The following is a 19,752-nucleotide window of genomic DNA, read 5'->3' as shown; positions in this document are numbered from 1 at the left end:
ATCAACTTATATTGAAACTGTTGTCAAACAAGCTTTGAATGTAAAGTACATTTAATTTCCACAAGCAACTAAAGTTTTAGGTCTATTCTTTTATCATGAGCAACCAGGTAATTTCACATTGAATTGTTGTTTAAAGTTCTTTAGAGTTTCATATTATATGTATAATTTTCTTTTACTGGTACTGTTGAGCATTGTATTTTGTCCAGTTGGAAATTATGTTTCCTGGATGATGCTGTATGTAAATGAGCTGGACTCTATAAATTTAATATTTCTTTCCAGTGGCATTTCTCTTCAACTGGGTAGGATTTCTCCTATTGGTTTGCTTTTGTCAAACTCTAGCTGGGCGGTATGGAGCTTTGGCTGGATTTGGGCTATCACTCGCTAAATGGACCCTCATTGTAAAGGTGAGAATTCATGTATACTGGTATTATTTGTCTATGATAGCTTCTTGGAGTTTTACATCTTTACACAATGAATTTTTGAACTGCCATTTATCAGTCTGGTCTCATAAGTGTCTGTGTATAATTTGGAAACATTTTTTAGTGGATGATATAAAACGTTGATAGAAAATCACAGATCTTTGGAGTGATATTAAGACATAAACTGACATAAATTCTGATTTAAAATTAAAATTGTGGCAAAACATTGTTTTTTAAATGATACATTTTTATATCCCATTTTAGTTGTGTTTGAATTTTAAATTTGGTAAAGTGAAGGATGCTGCCAACATTGATATTTATAAATTATAATGTTATTGTTGAATCAGATTTGATTTCTAATATTCTTATCACGTGTTTCAGGTAATGCCATATAATAAGAAAGATAGGAACCTAATACATTATTATAAACCAAGTTTAATTTGGGTTCTAACCACTGGTTGTAGTTTTATTTCCTCATGTTGTCATTTTCAGCATTCTACTGACCTGGTTAGTTCAGAAAATGAATGGCTGTGGTGGATCATAATGGCATTTGGTAAGGACAGAATATAAGAAGTAAAATTAGTAGCGTTATTTTCAAAATAATAATATAAAATATAATAAATAAAAGTATGTTACACATGTGCATATTACACAAAACAACAACTGTGTATTTTGTGATCTTTTTCACAATATGCATAAGCTTGATATATATACTTACTAGTAAACTAGTGCAAAGTATGTTAATATGCACATATCCTGAATGCTTTTAAAAAGTATAATTTTTAGTCTAAAATGTTTCTAGAATGTTAATATTAGATAAAAATCAGTTTCTTTTATGTTAGTTGCTATTATAAAGTGATGCTTGGATATATTTCTGTAGGTATTAAAATTATACTTTATTTTTTGCTTTAGGTATCTTGATCTGTGCCCGTTCCTGTTTGCAGTACATTCAAGTCAAGCGTGAATGGAGACTACTCAATCCCTTACGTCGTGAAGGACTGTATTTTCTTTATTAGCTTTATTTGGAACAATCCCACGGTGAGAATAGAACATTTCTCTTATTTGATCTGATGTTATAATTAGAATTTTTGCATGGTTAAATACATCCAAGTATATAGCAGTAACTATTTTAAAACTAAATTTGTTCCAGACCAGTGTTCTCAGACTTTTTTATTGAAAATGACACCTCTGCATGTAGTCTACAATTTTCATGCCACCCCTAACATTTTGTAGCATAGATTACAGTGATTGGATGGGAAGTGTTGAGAAACACTACTCTAGACAGAGTTTTATTTGTAATGCTATTTTCACTCGCTTTTAATTGGTTTTAAGCTGTGTCTTAACTTTGAATGTTAACTACCATGAAATAATCAAAGTTTGTAGCAGTGTTTGATGAGTGCTACTTTAAATATTTATTTACAATGGAACATTAAACAGTTAAGCATTATTTGTAAAAATTGTACACCACCATACATTATTTTTATCACACATGTAAACAAACAAACTTTTCCATTCCACTCATTATCTTGTGTTAAAAGGATACTTGCATTTAGAGCAGTTATAATAGATGAGAAATGAACAGTTAAGAACCAAAACAAAACTTTTAAGAGTGTCCTTTCCTTGGTTTTATAGAACATTTAAGGGAACTTTATGATCCTGTAGGTGGTATGTATATAATTACCCTCTCACCTTTAAAATAAAATAAAAAATATATACAAGTTTATATAAATATCTTGATAATATACTAATTATTTAACTTTTTTTTTTCTCTAATTTTCTCTACCCTGTTCACTAATTGTACCAAAATCATCAGTGCATAGTGAAATGAAAAGTTGAAAGATATGAAATAAATAGTACCTTTGTCTTACTCTACTTAAATGAATAATTGATTTGCGATTTTCAGAATATTTAACTTTGCAATTTCAAATGTTAGGTTTTTCACATCTATTTTGTTTAGTTTTATGTTTTTTTGCTGGATTTATAACATGGAAGTAGTTTATGTGTTTGTGAAAAGCAATGAATCACAATGAGAACCAGTTCTTAACAGTAAGGAACAATGTTACATATATACTGGGGATAAATCTAAAATTAGGTGAGTATGACATTTCCAGGGAGGCAGCACCCTAGTGTTCCCATGCTAGTTACTTTCACTGATGAGAACACATTAGCAGTTTCTCAATCACCACATGCTCTTCTCATGTGAACATTTCACACATGTAACTCTACTTACTAGGCCTCTTTTTTGTTGTTATCTGAAGAAAGTTAATGCACCTTTCAAATATACATTTCCTAACGCAAAAAATATATCAGTCATTAGAACAATGTGTCCCAAAACTGTAAAATATATTAGGTTTTTTAACCTATAAATAGGTTTAAAAAACATCCCGTACTGTTTAGAGCAATGCTCAACACAAACATCTCAACTAATGGTGCTCTCTGCCAAAAATAAACAAAAGGTATTAAATATCAAACATCAACACCACCTAAATATTTTTAATTTTTTAATTTCTTATGTTAATATGTAATATTATGAGGAATGACTACTTTTGCTTTAGCTTTAAAAAATTTTAATTTTGCTACAGATATGCTAGTCATAGTTACAAACATACTAATTCTAAAGTACTTAACATTGTAACTAAACTGTATTCACAAACACAGTTATATTTTTAAACACATACAACAAACACACAACTTGAAATATAAAGGTGAATGAACCACTAAAGAAAATTAAATCTTGAGACGAGATATTTTTAAGGTTGTTTCAAAACATTTTCTCATAAGTATTGAAAGTTTAGTGACATAAAAAATTAGTTTTTTTAAGAGCCAAAATTAAATATTATTTACTAATTATTTCATGCATTTTGTTAACTGTTTTCCTTTTGAGAAGGCACAAAAAGCCAAGTAAAATTGATTACTCCCCTTGTTCCAGATGTTTAATCAGCAATTATTATCAGAGTATAGTTAGTGTTGTATCTTTAAAGATAGTTTTTTATATGGATTTTAATTCAATGATCATATTAACCATATATTTTACCAGTGTCATTAATTTGTTAACTAATATAAATGTGCAGTGAATAACAACGTATTAGCATGTTATAGAATGTATTAATGTAAATTTTCAATGGAGACACAGTAAATTTGACAGTTTTCATTGAAGTTGTTGTTGTCATGGCAATGATGACTGTAAACATAAAGCTGCTTAATAACACGTTACAGATATATATATAGAGAAACTATGGATTTCCATGGTAATAATTTCTTTATTTTTTTGCAGGTGACGAAGGCTGTGAAAATTATTTAAAGCTCACTTAATTGCATCTCCCTGATTTTGTTGTGAATCCAGGGTTAATTATCTTAATTAACGTATGTGTTGGTGTTTTTGTACATACAATACAAATATATATTAAAAATTCATAGTATGTGGATTACAAAATACCCATACAGACATGTTATCTTTGATAAAAAACACTGTATTTCAAGTATTTACTGTTGATGTACACGTACACGTATTTACTACTATAATTTTTACTTTAGATCTGAAGTTTAAAAAATGATAAATTCAGCACTGATGTACTATCTAAAAATTATCATTCATGCAAGTTTTTATTATGGGAAAATATGATTTGGTTAGATATTATTTTGTAGAAAATGTTTGTTTTCATGTTTTCTTACACTTAGGATAATATAGACAGTAGGAAGTGTTTCATTTTCTTGCCCAGTGTGCTTATTTTGAAAAATCTGTTATATGGATATTCTTAAACTTTTAGTTTTCGAAGTTTTATATTAGATTGTTGACACCAGATATAATTTTGTAGATATTGCACATGTACTTGCTCTAAATCTTTGAATATACCTGGTATATATAGTTAGGATATAAGGTAGTAACATAAAGCTTGTGAAGTGATTGTTAACCATGGTGAATTTAAACTTGGCGTATATATACACATTTCCAAACAATGAGTAATGGTAAGTTTTAATTTGGACCAGAAAAAAGTTATTATAACTTGTGTTATTGTTTCTTGTATTTTCACAAAATATAACAAAACCTTGTAGATTGAATAAACCTTTTAGTGTGTTTTGAAATTCATGCACAAAGGTTTTGTGAGAAAAATTCAATGAAGAAAATTAGTTGTATTTTGATCACAGGAATCATTAATTGTGTTTTCCTACTTGAAGCTTCTGTATTTTTGAGTTTTGTTCACTTTCACATGAGACTGAGTGTTAAAAGCACAGTATTTTAATCGTTTGAGAAAGATAATGTTATAGTGCTTTTCACAAAATTATACTGCATAATTAGAGTAAAATACTTAATCCAGCATCAGGGTTACGTGGAGATTTGTTTTACTGCAGTTCACTGAAAGGCTACTATTGCTGCTAAATGTTAAATATTAGTTAGTTTAGCATATAAAAAAAAACTGTTGAACTTGGAAATTTTAAAAGAGATTTATATAGTGTGCAACAGAATGTCACAGAAATACAAAACTTACCTGAGTTCTAAATAAAATTGAGAAAATAAATATTAGTTCATTATTTCAGATTGTATAGGGGGTATTACAAGTTTAAATTTTATTTCATACTATAAGAAGTTGAATATTTAGTTTTTAATGAAAAAGGTATGAATAAAAGCTTCTCAAAAACAACTTTATGACCTTTGATTTACTGCACTCTTTGTAAAAATACGGTTGTGGAATCTCCTGATTTTAAAACCAGTTAGATATTCTCATCAAATTTGCAAGATTCACATCAGACAAGTTTTATATGCCAGTTGATCATGTGGTAGAGCCCTAAATTTTGAAGCTGACAAACTAGGTTTAAATGTGTGTCATATTACCAAATATTATTCTGCTATAGGTACACTATAGAAAGATAATTATCCCCTAGCATGAATAGTGGGTTGTAGGGTACTTCTGGCTAGCTGCCTTTCTTGTGGTGAATAGTTCAAAATTAGAGACAACAGCAGTTAGTCTGAATAGCTTTGTGATAGATTCAGAAATACATTCAAGTTTCCTTTTTCAAGGTAACCTGGTAAGCACAAGTTAAAAGATTTGAGAATGTATTTTCTATCTAAACAACTTAGTCTTGTATGTTTGTCATTAAAATGAATTGTGTAATGTATATTTTCGAAGTATCGTTGTCTCTTAGACTTGTTTGTCATTTATCTTTTGTGTTGAAGACAGATCAAAAGACACACTGATTAATAATATGAAAAGTGTGAGGTGTCAACTGATTCTTATCATTTACATCTGTGAAATTGTGGAAAATATATGTTTAACTATTATATGGCCTCTCATTTAAATGCAGCATCGTTGATCAACTTGTTATCACTCAGAAAAGGAAAAAAAGAAACAGTCAAATCATAATCATAGTTCATTTTACCATAGATTTATTTTTAATTATTATGTAATTTGAATAGAGGTTAAATGAACCTACATGATGAAATTAGTTTTTGTCATCAGTATCACGAGGATAAACAGACAAAGCATTGTAGCTCTACAAAAATTATTATTAATACTATAAAAGTTATAAATGCTTTGAAAAATCGATGGATAAGGTTAGAATTTGTGAAAGAAACTTGTCGTTCATTTAGTTTTGTTTACATTTGTGGCTGCAAAAAAAAATTGTACGATCTCTACACAAAATCAGCTTAAATGTGATTTTGATATTATAATCATGTTTTATGGACCCAGTCTTTTAACACATGCACACTTCACAGTACTATACGGTATTATTTAATCATTTAGACAAAATGCCATGGGTCATTCAGTGTATGAAAGTTTTAAAGGTTATTTTGTTTTATAAATTAAAATTTAATTGACAAATAAGAGAGAAACATTGTGTTTTAAAAAAGAGATGAAAAGTATAACAGGTAGAGGAATATTTTGATTTTGTTAGCCATATCTAGCAAAGTTGACACGGACAGATACACTTAGAAAGTGCTCTCCCAAACTCCAACTTACAGATGGGTATTACTTCATTAGACTACATCGTTGTGGTAGTGGAAGCAAATAACCCCATAGAGCCACCTTTGTCAAACAGGCTGATGTTGAACCTAGGATGGCTAAGTGGGCTCTGGCACTTCTGTTTTCAAACGTTACCATGTACGTGGAAACTGACACACCAGGTCTTACAGGTGTTCTCAGATGATTTGCCAGTAAATATGCTACTGGGATCTCACTGGACACTTCAAAATTAAACAGTGATAAAATAAGACTAGAAATAGAAAAGTTTACTGACATCCTGCATAAAAGCAATATACACATCACAGTGCTATAGAAAAGAAACTTCACACCAAAAATGTTAAATCTATTTTTGAAAACTACACAATAGTGAAAGATAAAATTGCAGTGGAAGAGAAAACGTTTTTAAATCAAAAACTTTGATGTAAAATTTGAAAATAATTAATCAGATGGCCCTCTAGCACTTGCGAATGATAGTAACTTCGAAGTTGACACAGTCATTATCCATCTTCGAAGCAGTCCAAGCTCGCTGTCATAAATGTTCATAATACAGACGAGTCAATATTCACTATCAGTCTAACATCACATTGAAATAAAATATGTTTTGATTGTTGGTGACTTCAATGCAGAAAACATCCATCATAATAGTTCCCAATAGAAGGTCTGTGCATCAACCTTATCAGTAACCCATGCAACTCTTGTTTCAGATTTGTCTATGATCAATTACCATGTAGTTAAATGATATGAATGAAACTTACTTCCACTGAAGTAACCTTAAAATATGACAGTGATTTTGTTTTTGGAGCTATGAAAACAAAATTTTTGTATCATACATATGATTTTTTTTAACTCTATGTGCTTAGAATTTAAAGAGTATATTGCATTGATGCTACCAACGTATTTTTTCTAAAGTATTTAACATACAAATTTTTCAAAGACTAAAATTCTTTTTTTAGTGATTCCATCTCTTATCAACAAGTGAGGCTAAAAACTCTTAGAATTTATAAAAAAAAAATTGTATTTGGTAGGCAATGTAGAAGACGTGCTCATTGAATCATCTATAAAGATTTCAGTTGCAGCATACCTGCCTAACGTAATGTTTACAAGAACGAGCCCTTCGCGATTTCTATAATTTTTAGTTGTTTTATTTTTTAATGTAAACTTTTAACTACTAGAGTGTTGCAATTATTTTGATACTGTACAAATTTTCTCTTTTTGATTTTGGGATCATGAAATTGCCTTTCTTCTTGGCGTGATACGTAGACATCCAACAAACTGATCATGAACAAAGAATTTTATCTGAATAGTACCATCCGTGATCTAGAAGTTAGGAAATGTTTGAGCTATTATAAATAGTCACTCTTTGATCTCCATCAGCATGTGCTCAACAATAAGCCTGAAGGCTTCTAATGCTAAAATTCCGGATTTATTCCCTGTAATGCGCATGGCATACGAATCCTACTAAAATGAAAAAAAAAAGCAATGTTGTCTATCGCTTTGTATAAAACATTTTCTGAAAGAAGTTTTCCTTTCAAACGTGATAGAACCAAGATGGTTAGAAACATTTTTCTGTTGATTATAAGTACCAATGAGATATTTTATCATTTAGTTTTTTAAACTCTTATCAAATGTTTATATTTAATGTATTTCTAATTCAACACAATCACGTTTTTATGTCTCGCCAAAGCAGTTCAGAATGTGTCAAGATGACAATATCATATTCCCCATTAGTACTATCAGTGTACTACTACCTAATCTGTTAATGAAAGGTTTATGATGCAATCAGAGACGTGAAAAGAATCACCTTTTATTCTGCTAATTAAATATGGATCTAGCCTCAACAGGTAAGAAGAATTATGACGTTCTGTCCAGCACAACTGCGGCAATAGGTTTACGTGAATGACGTAGTTATTACACACAATGTTACGCAAATGTTTTGCCTCGATTTCTATAACGTTCAGTTTTAGCTCTTTGTGCTTAACTTCAAAATAATTAAACTGTTATAAACAAACACCCTTAAAACAGCATTTGTTTACTTTTTAATTCGAAGTTATCTTTAATTTGATGAATATAATTATTAAAAAGTTTATATGTAGATAATTCAAGGTTTTTGTTGATGGACTCTTATTTTCACTGTTTCGTGAGAAAGAGTTTACGTCCAAAACGTTTAATGCAATAATAAATAATTAGATGACCATTTATTAGTGGGTGTTTTTACTTATTATTCCAGTTGTCTTCTAAGTTTACAGTGGTAAAAATCGTTTTCGATTTCATGATGTGGGTAGAACGCAGGTAATGAATGAATGTCGTCGGTGTTTGGGTACATACCCTGGAGGGTCAGGTTCTTTATGACCTCTTCCTCCTCCCCGTACTTATATTCTTGGCTGATTGATATTTATGACTGTGAACTGAATTTTATCTGGTCCTTTTCAGGACAATGTCCATGTATTTTGCTCGTATACAGTTTTTATTCTATTAGCAGAATGTCAAGTTTGCTGGTGGCATTTTTTTAAATACATAAATAGAAACTATAAATTAAAAAAAATTTAAAGTTTATATTTTTATTATTATTTAAAGTTTTTATATTTTTTTATTTATTTTTATATTTAAAATATAAGTTAACTGGGGAGAGATATTTAGGACTAGCTTCATCATGTATGAAGTACCTGTCTAGTTCGCATAGTAATTCGTTTTTCATCCACTTCTTATTAAAGTACATAATTGTAATATGTAGGAGTCTATCTGGTATGGTTGGTATGTTCGAGTATTTGTGAATGAATTGAGATGATATTGTTCTTGGAACTCTGTATGCAGTTGTGAGGAGTGTGTTTTGGATTGTTTAGTTTGGTTTTAATTATTTTATTGCTTACAGTTATCCATGCTGGAGCTGCATAATCTATTACTGGTCTAATGTATGTTTTATAGATTTTTAGTATGCTATCTTTAGATGTTCCACTGTTTTTTACCAGTTAGACTCCTAGCATAGTTAGTTCTTCGCCAGACTTATTTTTAATTTCATTGACATGATTAATCTAAGTTAATTTTGAACTATAGGTTAGACCTAAAAGTTTTGCCGATGGGGCAATCTGGAGTAGAGTGCCATTCATATATAGTTCTGGCTGTTGTTTTTTGTGTTTTGTGGATTTCGTAAAGACTACGAGTTGTGTTTTTGCTGTGTTTATTTTTATTCTATATTTTTGACAGTATTCACTTATTCTATTTAGTTGCGGTTGTTTGTTCGTGGCTGCTATCGTGGGTGTTGCGGCACTTTTCCAGACTGCCACATCATCTGCGAACTGTGAAGAGAATCCATGATTCGGATCCCTCAGTGGCATATTGTTTACATACATGATGAAGAGTATAGGGCTAACCACCCCTCCCTGAGGGACACCAGCTTCAGGAGTAAAGTATTCAGAAAATGTTCCTTCAACATTTACTCTACATTTTCTGTTTTCCAAAAAGTTAGATAACCAGCGAATACTTCCTCGCGGTAGTTCCATTTCATTCATTCGGAACCTTAGACCATCGTGCCAAACAGTGTCGAATGCTTTCTCGATATCAAGGAAGCAAGCGACTGTGCGTTCTTTTTTGTTGAAGCTATTTATTATGGTTTCGGTTAATCTGATTAGGTGGTCTGTCGTTTGTCTAAATTTCCTGAATCCATTTTGTTCTTTTGGCAATTTTGATGTTATCTCCAAGAATGTGGAGAGTCTATTACTGATTATTCTTTCAAGAATTTTGCCTACACAGCTGGTCAGGCTGATTGGTCGGTAGCTGTGAGGTTTATTCGCTGGCTTTCCTTCCTTATGGAACATTAATATATTTGCAAGCTTACAAGAAACTGGGATGTATCCTGAGGATAGTGATAAGTTAAAAAGTGAATTCAGGTGGTCAAACAATTTCGGAGTGCCCTTTTTTAGGAAGATAGCTTGTATTTCGTCTTCACCTGGTGCTTTGTTTTTTGTGTTTTTTATTGCTTCTAGTAATTCTTGAAGGGATATTTCATTTGTTAGTAATGTGCTTGCATAATCTGTATCGGATCTTGTATTTGTATCAGTTATGTTTACTGGAAAAATTGGTTCAAATTGATGTTTATTGCTTACTATGTGATTAGTGACTTTATTGTAGAAATATGTATTCATATCTGGATCAGTGTGAGTTTTAAATGTATTTTGGAGTTGATCTTTGAAAGCTTCGGCTATTTCTTTATTTGTGTGTGCTGTAGTATTATTATGTTCAAGTGGAGGATATTTCTTTGTGTTTGTGTTTTCATTTGTGAGTCTTTTAAGATGTGACCAGAATTTTTTCGGGTCAGTTTTATCATTTAGTTTATTGCAGTAATTGTCCCACTTATTTTGTTTTTGTTGTTTTATTTGTGTTCTGATATGATTTCTAATGTTGTTTATTTGTGTTTTGGTTTATCTGCTTCTTGTAACCATGTACTGTCTTCTTAATTGTCTTCGTTTTTTGATTAGATTGATTATTTCTGTGGTGGGTTTCCATGTGTTGTTTGTTGTTTTATGGTGTTGTTTTGGTATTGTTAACTTGGCTGTTTTCTGAAGGCAATCCGTAATTGTTTGACAGTAGTTATCCATTTCGACATGTGTTTTAACTTCTTTTATAACTTTATTAGGTAACAGGTTATATAATTCCTGTTTATAATATTGCCAATCTGCTTTTCTGTATTTAAATTTTTCTTTCTTATATTAGAACGCAGGTAAGTAACTTTGTTTAGTTTGTTTTGAATTTCGCGCAAAGCTACTCGAGGGCTATCTGCGCTAGCCGACCCTAATTTAGTAGTGTAAGACTAGAGGGAAGGCAGCTAGTCACCACCACACACCACCAACTCTTGGGCTACTCTTTTACCAACGAATAGTGGGATTGACCGTCACATTATAACGCCCCTGTGGCTGAAAGGGCGAGCATGTTTGGTGTGACGGGGATTCGAACCCGCGATCCTCGGATTACGAGTCGAGCGCCTTAACTACCTTGGCCATGCAAGTAACTTTGTACGTTTGCATTACAAATATATAACGTAAATTAATTTTCCAGTTTCACTTCATAATATTTAGATATTTTATATCTTTTATTACTATTGAAATACATCACTACTTCTATAATGTTTATTTTTGTTGTAAAAATTGAAATCACAATTTAATACAGTGGTGTAGAAAGGAGTTGCAAAGTGGAGGTGTTGGTCAGTTATGCAGTTAATATGATAATATAACTTACAGTTGTTGCTACATACAGTCATGGCCCAAAATATGTGAACACCCCTTCTAATTAGTGGGTTTGGCTATTTCAGCCACATCCATTCTGAACAGGTGCATAAAATCAAGCGTGAAGCCACACAATCTCCATAGACAAACATTGGCAATAGAATGGGTCCTACTGAAGAGCTCAGCGACTTTCAACTTGGCACTGTCACAGGATGTCACCTTTCCAACAAGTCAGTTCGTCAAATTTCTGCCCTGGTCAACTGTAAGTGCTGTTATTCTGAAGTGGAGACGTCTAGGAGCAACAACAGCTCAGCCACTAAGCAGTAGGCCACATGAGCTCAAAGAACGGGACCGCCGAGTGCTGAAGCGCGTAAAAATTTTCTGTCCACGTTGCAACACTCACTACCGAGTTCCAAACTGCCTCTGGAAGCAAATATCAGTACAAGAACTGTTCATCGGGAGCTTCATGAAATGGGTTCCCATGGCCGAGCAGCCGCAAACACGGACTAAGTTCACCATGTGCAACGCCAGGCGTCGACTGGAGTGGTGTAAAGCACACAGTAAATGGACTCTGGAGCAGTAGAAACACGTTCTCTAGAGTGATGAATCACGCTTCACTATCTATCTGATAGTCTGATGGACAAAGCTGGGTTTGGTGGATGCTAGAAGAACGTTACCTAAATGCATAGTGCCAACTGTAAAGTTTTGTGTAGGAAGAACAATGGTCTGAAGCTGTTTTTCATGATTTGGGTTAGGCTCTTTAGTTCCAGTGAAGGAGAACCTTAATGCTACAGCATACAATGACATTCTAGAGAATTTTGTGCTTCCAACTTTGTGGTAACAGTTTGAGGAAGGCCCTTTTCTTGTTTCAGCATGATAGTACTCCCCTGCACAAAACGAGGTCCATAGAGACATGGTTTGCCGAGGTTGGTGTGGTAGAACTTGACTGACCTGCCCAGAGCCCTGACCTCAACCCCAAGAACACTTTTGGGATGAATTGAAACGCCGACTGCGAGCCAGGCCTTTCTCGCCCAACATCAGTCCCTGACCTCACTAATGCTCTTGTGGCTGAATAGGAGCGAATTCCCACAGCCATGTTCCAAAATCTAGTGAAAAGTCTTCCCAGAAAAGTGGAGGCTGTTATAGCAGCAAAGGGGGGACCAACTCCATATTAATGCCCATGGTTTTGGAATGAGATGTTCAACAAGCACATATGGATGTGATGGTCGGGTGTCCAAATACTTTAGCCATGAAGTGTAAGTCAAATATGTAAATATGAGGGTGCTACAGAATTCCCGGTTCTAACGCTTTTGTAACAGTAATGATGTTTGCAAATGAGTGCCCATGTAACGAATACAGAATACCATTACTATATATGTAAAAAACGGCTGGTTTGGGTTGAGAAAATTTTTTATGTAGAGGAGCGAACAACGACCTTCATCGTCAGGTTCACAAAGAAAGAAAGAGGTAACTGACCGATAGCTGACCACATGTTTGAAGAGGGTTGTGTAACTAAGTATAGGAATGGAGAGGGGCGTGCTCAGATGTGATTATATTTATTAATATAGATATAAAGGTGTTCCTTTGTATTGGTTTATTTTGGGCTTGAGTAAGGCTTCTTTAATTTTGCGTTTGTTTATATTTGTTTCTTTATTTAGTATTTGAGTGTTTTCTATGGTTATGTTGTGTTTATTTGATTTGCAGTGTTCGAAAACGTGTAAAGGTGACTTTTTATGTTCTTTGAATCTGGTTTCCATTTCTCTACCTGTTTCTCCAATATAGAAGTCGTGGCAGTTATCACATTGTATTTTATAAATAATGGTGTGGTGTTTGTCAGTGTAGGTTTTACACAGTATAGACCTTAGTTTTGTGCCTGGTTTTTGAATAAATTTGGTATTAACTGGAATGTCATATTTTTGTTACTAGTTTTTGCCAAATGTTGGTTATTTTTCTGCTGATGTCGGGAATATATATGTATGCAGCAGTATATGGTTTCGTGATTTTCTAAATTATGGGGTATATTTACTTTTGTTAGTTGATTTTACTTTTTGTCTAGGTGTGTGCGTATTATGTTTTCTACGGTTTGTGGAGGAAACTTATTGATGTTGATGAAGTATTGTTTACTTTTGTCTAATTCGTCGTTAATTTTATCTGGTGAGCATAGGTTTATGGCTGTGTTTATTTGGTTTCTCAGTATGTTGTGTTTTTGTTTTGTTTTATGTGCTGAGTTACAAGGAATGTATTGTCCAGTATGGGTGATTTTTCGGTGGATTTCTGTTTTGAATTGTGTGTCGGTTCTTGTATTTTTGAGGTTAAGAAATGATATTTGATTGCTTTCTTCCTGTTCACTTGTGAAGTTAATGCTGGGATGTATAGAGTTAATGTGATTGAAAAAATTAAGTATGTGTTCTGTAGATTTGAATCCCACAACCGTGTCATCTACATATCTGTACCAGTATAGTGGTGGATGTAATGTTGTGTTAATTGCTTGTGTTTCAACTTGTGTCATAAAAATATTGGCTAGAACTGGTGATACTGGGTTGCCCATGCTTAGGCCATTTGTTTGTATATAGTTGTAGTTGTTGAACATGAAGTTTGTCTTCATCGTGGTGAATTTTATGAGGGTTGCTAATTGGTTGCTTGGAATGTCTGTTGATGGGTTAGAGTCTCGGATACAGAGTTTTAAGGCTATCTTGCAGGCTTCAGTGGTTGGAACTTCTGTAAAGAGTGATATAATATCGAAACTGGCCATTAAGGCTTTATGATTAAGTTGATTAAGATTAGACTTGAAATTAAAAGAGTCTTTGATGAATGAGCTGGCTGATGTTACGTATTTGGAGAATGCCCATGCTATGTATTTACCAAGATTGTAATTAAACGATTTATATGTGGACATTATTGGTCGTAATATACTGCTGCATACCATATGTTCCCGACATCAGCAGAACAATAACCAACATTTGGCAAAAACTAGTAACAAAATATGACATTCCAGTTAATACCAAATTTATTCAAAAAAACAGGCACAAAACTAATCTCTATGCTATGTAAAAAATATACTGACAAACACCACACCAACATTGTGTATAAAATACAATGTGATAACTGCCACGACTTCTATATTGGAGAAACAGGTAGAGAAATGGAAACCAGATTCAAAGAACATAAAAAGTCACCTTCACACGTTATCGAACACTGCAAATCAAATAAACACAACATAACCATAGAAAACACTCAAATACTAAATAAAGAAACAAATATAAACAAACGCAAAATTAAAGAAGTTTTACTCAAGCCCAAAATAAACCAATGCAAATAAACACCTTTATACCTATATTAATAAATATAATCAAACATCTAAGCACACCCTCTACATTCCTACACTCAGTTACACAACCCTCTTCAAACATGTGGTCAGCTGTCGATCAGTTACCTCTTTCTTTCTTTGTGAACCTGACGATGACCGAAGAAGGTCGTTGTTCGCTCCTCTACATAAAAACTTTCTCAACCCAAATCAGTCGTTTTTACATGTATATTTTTCGCTACAAGTGGGGTTTCTCGTCATCACTGAGAATACCATTACATTATTCATAGAATTTCTCATTAGAGTAAATTAAACATTTTGTATCTTTATAATTAATTATCTCAGTCAGTTTTATTTTATTCAATGGTAGTTGAATTACCCGTGTCCAAATTACTTGAAATAGGTATTTAAAAAGACAATCAAAATACTTTAAAGAGCATCTTTTTTAATTCAGTATTCTTAACATTTTCTTTTTATCTAAACCTTCGATTTTCAATACAAAAAATTACATAAACTGAATTAAAGTTTCTTAATATACCACATCTGCTGTTGTTTATTCTTCCAACAATATAAACAGGATTTGGCAGATCCAACATAACTGGAGAATCAACCTTTAATTTCAAAATGTCTCCTGGCATTCTTGGTGATTGAAAATAATTTAGTCGGGTAACTTAGACTATCGGCTGTAACTAGAACACTAACAATTAATCAGCAGATGAAATCTTGTTCAGAAACGTTTTGCAATAATTGATAGTTTATGTAATGAATATTATCATTTCGAGGTGCAAGAACTGTTCTTTTTCACGTTCATTGATTACATTTCTATTATGGGCATTCAATCTTTATACACAGTTATACTACACAACAACGGAATGATTGCACTAAACACTTTCTAAACTAAATAAGTATGCTTCGGCTGACTGATTTGGTACTGGCTTTAAATGCCTTTGATTTACACGCAAAAATATATCAGCATTTACAAGTTGTTACTATGGGAGCTGAAATGGGTCCTTCCTATGCCAATTTATTTTATTAATTATGTATAAGAACGACTTTTAAGAACCTTCACTCATAAATTTTCTACTTTTTTTTTTATCAGATTCATCAACGATATTCTGGATCTTTTTTACTGGATATAAATACAATCTGGAATTTTTAGTTCATTAAATTTATTTCCCAAATTTCTAATCAGAAACCTAACTGTTTAGACATCACATCTACATTTACTACCAGCGTGCATTGCAAACCCGAGGGTCGCAGATTAGAATCTCCGTCACACACATCTACATTTACTACCAGCGTGCATTGCAAACCCGAGGGTCGCGGGTTAGAATCCCCGTCACACCAACCATTCTCGCCCTTTCAGTCATGGGGACGTTATGATATTAAGGTCAATCCCATTATTCGTCTGTAAAAAAGTAGCCTAAAACTTGGCAGTGGGTGATAATGACTAGCTGCCTTCCCACTAGTTTTACACGGCTAAATTAGGGACGACTAGCGCAGATAGCCCTCGTGTAGCTTTGCGTGAAATTTAAAAATAAACAGACAAAACAAACATTAGAAACCCACTGACAGTCATATCTAGTTGCATTTTAATTATTTCCATCCCAAACACAGTATTCCTAAAGGTCAATTCATACGTTTAAAACATTTGTACTCTAATTACACTGACTTCAGATGCTAAGCAAATAACACGACTCGTTAATATGGACATAAAAACTCCATTAAAAAGGCTAAACTTGCTTTGTTTGTTTGTTTTTTTTTTGGAATTTCGCACAAAGCTACTCGAGGGCTATCTGTGCTAGCCGTCCCTAATTTAGCAGTGTAAGACTAGAGGGAAGGCAGCTAGTCATCACCACCCACCGCCAACTCTTGGGCTACTCTTTTACCAACGAATAATGGGATTGACCGTCACATTATACACCCCCACGGCTGGGAGGGCGAGCATGTTTAGCGCGACGCGGGCGCGAACCCGCGACCCTCAGATTACGAGTCGCACGCCTTACGCGCTTGGCCATGCCAGGCCCTTATATTAATGTCATCATCACCCGGTATTCCCAGGTGACTAAACTTGCCACATTAAGTTTAATAGAAATTGACTGTCTCCACTCTAAGGATAAACTTAATATTTACACAGTTCCTTTAGTCCTTACCATCCTTCAACCAGGCAGATTAGCAGAATTTTGCAATACAACATTATCTTACTAATATCTAACGACATTATTACCGCCCCACCCTTAATGTCTTTGAAACATAAGAGTTGAAAGACTGTTTAGTACATTCCAATTTATAGACTGACGTATCTTCACTTGCACAAACCAATGGAATTTGTTCGTGTGGAATAATTATTTGCCTTATATGCGATTATATCGACAACTTAAAGACTCGCTCGAATTCTTCCTTTGCCTTTCACATAAAAGGCCAATTCACCTATACATCAGAGTGTATTATTTATCGCTACACTAGATGTAAACAACTCTTTATTGAAGAAAATGGAGGTTAGGTGATACATTCCGTGAGCATCCCCGTCTTGTAAGCAATGGCACCCTCGATCACCTAATCTCCAAAAACTTCAACTCCACTGATCACAACTGGTTAGAATTGATGATATAGGTGTGCTTGTTTTATTACATGCCTCCCTCAACAAGTATTATCGTAAAGACTAGAACATTATCTTATATTTAAACTAAATTATCTCGCATCCCACAGAATTACATTGACACTGCTTCCACATATTGTCGCGCAATGGCACACCGTTATGTCTACTGACGTATACCGTTTGAAATCAGGTTTCGATACCCGTAATGGGCGTAACACAGATAGTTCTTTGTATAGCTTTGTGCTCAACACCATACAAAAACAACTCCACATATTTTCTTGATTATTATTATTAAATGACTATTTCATCATTTTTCAAATGTATATTTATACTTTTCTGTGTCCTTTTTAATTTGTAAAATCTAGTGTTGTGCCGATTAATCGATTATGTTGAAGATTGGTCGTTTTTTTCTCATAATCGATTAATTGATTACACTTTCCCATGATCGATTACAAAACAATTAGGTTTATTCAAAGAGTTCCTAGGCACAACAAAGATTCCGCAGTACAACTTTTTCTGAAATCATCAAGTCAACATAAGCTAGTAAAATTGTAGGCGTCTGCATGGCCAGGTGGATTAAGGCACTTGACTTATAATCTAACGGTCGGGAGTTCGATTTCCCCTCGTCTCCAGACATGCTCGCCTTTTCATTGCTTGGGACGTTACAATGTTACGGTCAATTCCACTCTTCATCGGTAAAAAAGTAGCCCAAGAGTTGGCGGTGGGTGGTGATGACTGGTGCCTTCCCTCTAGGCTTACACTGCTAAATTAGGAACGGCTAGCGGAGATAGCTCTCGTGTAGCTTTGCGCGAAATTTAAACAAAAAAACAAACCGTTATGTATATCAAGTCCGTGTCGGTAATATCGACTTTTCAATGATACCGGAAATATACAATTTGTTACGATTGTTCACTTTTTCGATCATTAAGAATAATAGCGCCATCTGTCAATCGTTGCTGTAACTAAGTATAGATGATTTTAGTACAGAAAGCAGGTTACGACATGGCAAGTACGATTTCGAGCAGATTTTCATGTGTGATTGCGAAATGCTAAATACTGATACGACGTGGTAAGTGCGAGAAAACGCCGCTGGACTGTATAAAATCGCGTTTGTGCGAAGTATAAAGGGATATGGAAAAGCACGAAATAACACATCCTATATTTTTGCTATTGTCATAAAATTGCACATATTAACCTATATACTGTAAGAAACTTCACATAACAGGGATTATTTATTTACTATCCTGACCTATACCAAGAAACAGAAACCTTGATTTACATTTTTTGAAATCTATATTATTATTCGGACTTAGCATGTCGTAACCGGCGGTTCGTATTTTAGCGTGGTTTTAATTGCTCTATCCGTGTGCACGAACGCCAAGTCCCGGTCAAAAAATGCTAAAAGCACAGTAGTGACATTGAACGTTGCTAACCTCTAATAAATAATTATGGCCGAGAAACATGAAATTTATTACTTTTCAGAGACCCACAGGCGTTCCATAATTCGAAAGTCTTTTGGTTTCTGTCGCTTGCCTGGAAAAGAAGGCCTCATTTCTTAAGAAACTGGACAAGTCGAGAGCCGTATGTCGGAAGACCTACGCTTACAAAGGTGAGCCTAGACCTATGTCGAATTATCTGTATTTTAAAATTTAACGTTTTTTGGCACGCCCCAACGTAAATAAATAAAACGTTACTCACCTTTATTTCTACAATGAGATTAATTAAATTAATAATTAATGGCCACTAAAACGTCTGTCATGGGCAAATATATCAGCTTCCAATATATATGTTCTAATTCACTAGGCCCATCGTTGCTTTTCATCATTTACGACACGTGAGACTGTACCGTAACATTAACATGGCTAACAAGTTGAAAAGTAATATGATGATAATACTTTAATCATACCAGTGTTATTTCCTCATATTGAAGAGGGGATTTAACTTTTACAGGAAATACAACGAACTTGATATTTTATCTGGAACATGAGCACAAAGATGTCAAAAAATTAGGTGCTATTGTTGGTCCTAGTGGTATCCAGCTTCAAAACAAGAAACTGCCAGCTCATCCAAAGGTAACTAGTTTCCAACAAGCTTCAAGTCTCATGAATCCCCTTTTATCACCCCAAAAGAAGGACATGGATGATGCAGTGGTTAATTTTGTGACTGACAGCTTGGCATCCTTCAACATGATTGAGAGAGATTCATTCAAGAACATGCTGAAGACTGAATGCTAGAAAGGTTTACTCTCCAAAAT

At 33.6% G+C, this 19,752-nt stretch overlaps 1 protein-coding gene across 6 annotated transcripts in view; it reads left to right on the top strand.

Annotated features, from left to right (window-relative positions):
- Positions 1–5,534, top strand: part of LOC143252214 (NEDD4 family-interacting protein 2-like) — a 32,955-nt gene extending 27,421 nt beyond the window's left edge. For all 6 annotated transcript variants that reach the window (XM_076503994.1, XM_076504000.1, XM_076503999.1 and 3 more), the window contains exons 6-9: positions 280–404; positions 912–972; positions 1,332–1,457; positions 3,694–5,534. In XM_076503994.1, the coding sequence (XP_076360109.1) occupies positions 280–404; positions 912–972; positions 1,332–1,435 (290 nt within the window). In that variant the 3' untranslated portion in view covers positions 1,436–1,457; positions 3,694–5,534. The remainder of the gene's footprint in view (positions 1–279; positions 405–911; positions 973–1,331; positions 1,458–3,693) is intronic.
- Positions 5,535–19,752: the final 14,218 nt, after the last annotated feature.

This window comes from Tachypleus tridentatus, chromosome 6, assembly GCF_004210375.1.
Source record: "Tachypleus tridentatus isolate NWPU-2018 chromosome 6, ASM421037v1, whole genome shotgun sequence".
NCBI lineage: Eukaryota > Metazoa > Arthropoda > Merostomata > Xiphosura > Limulidae > Tachypleus > Tachypleus tridentatus.
Note: the sequence above shows the minus strand (reverse complement) of the source record. Positions and strands in the feature narration are given on the sequence as shown.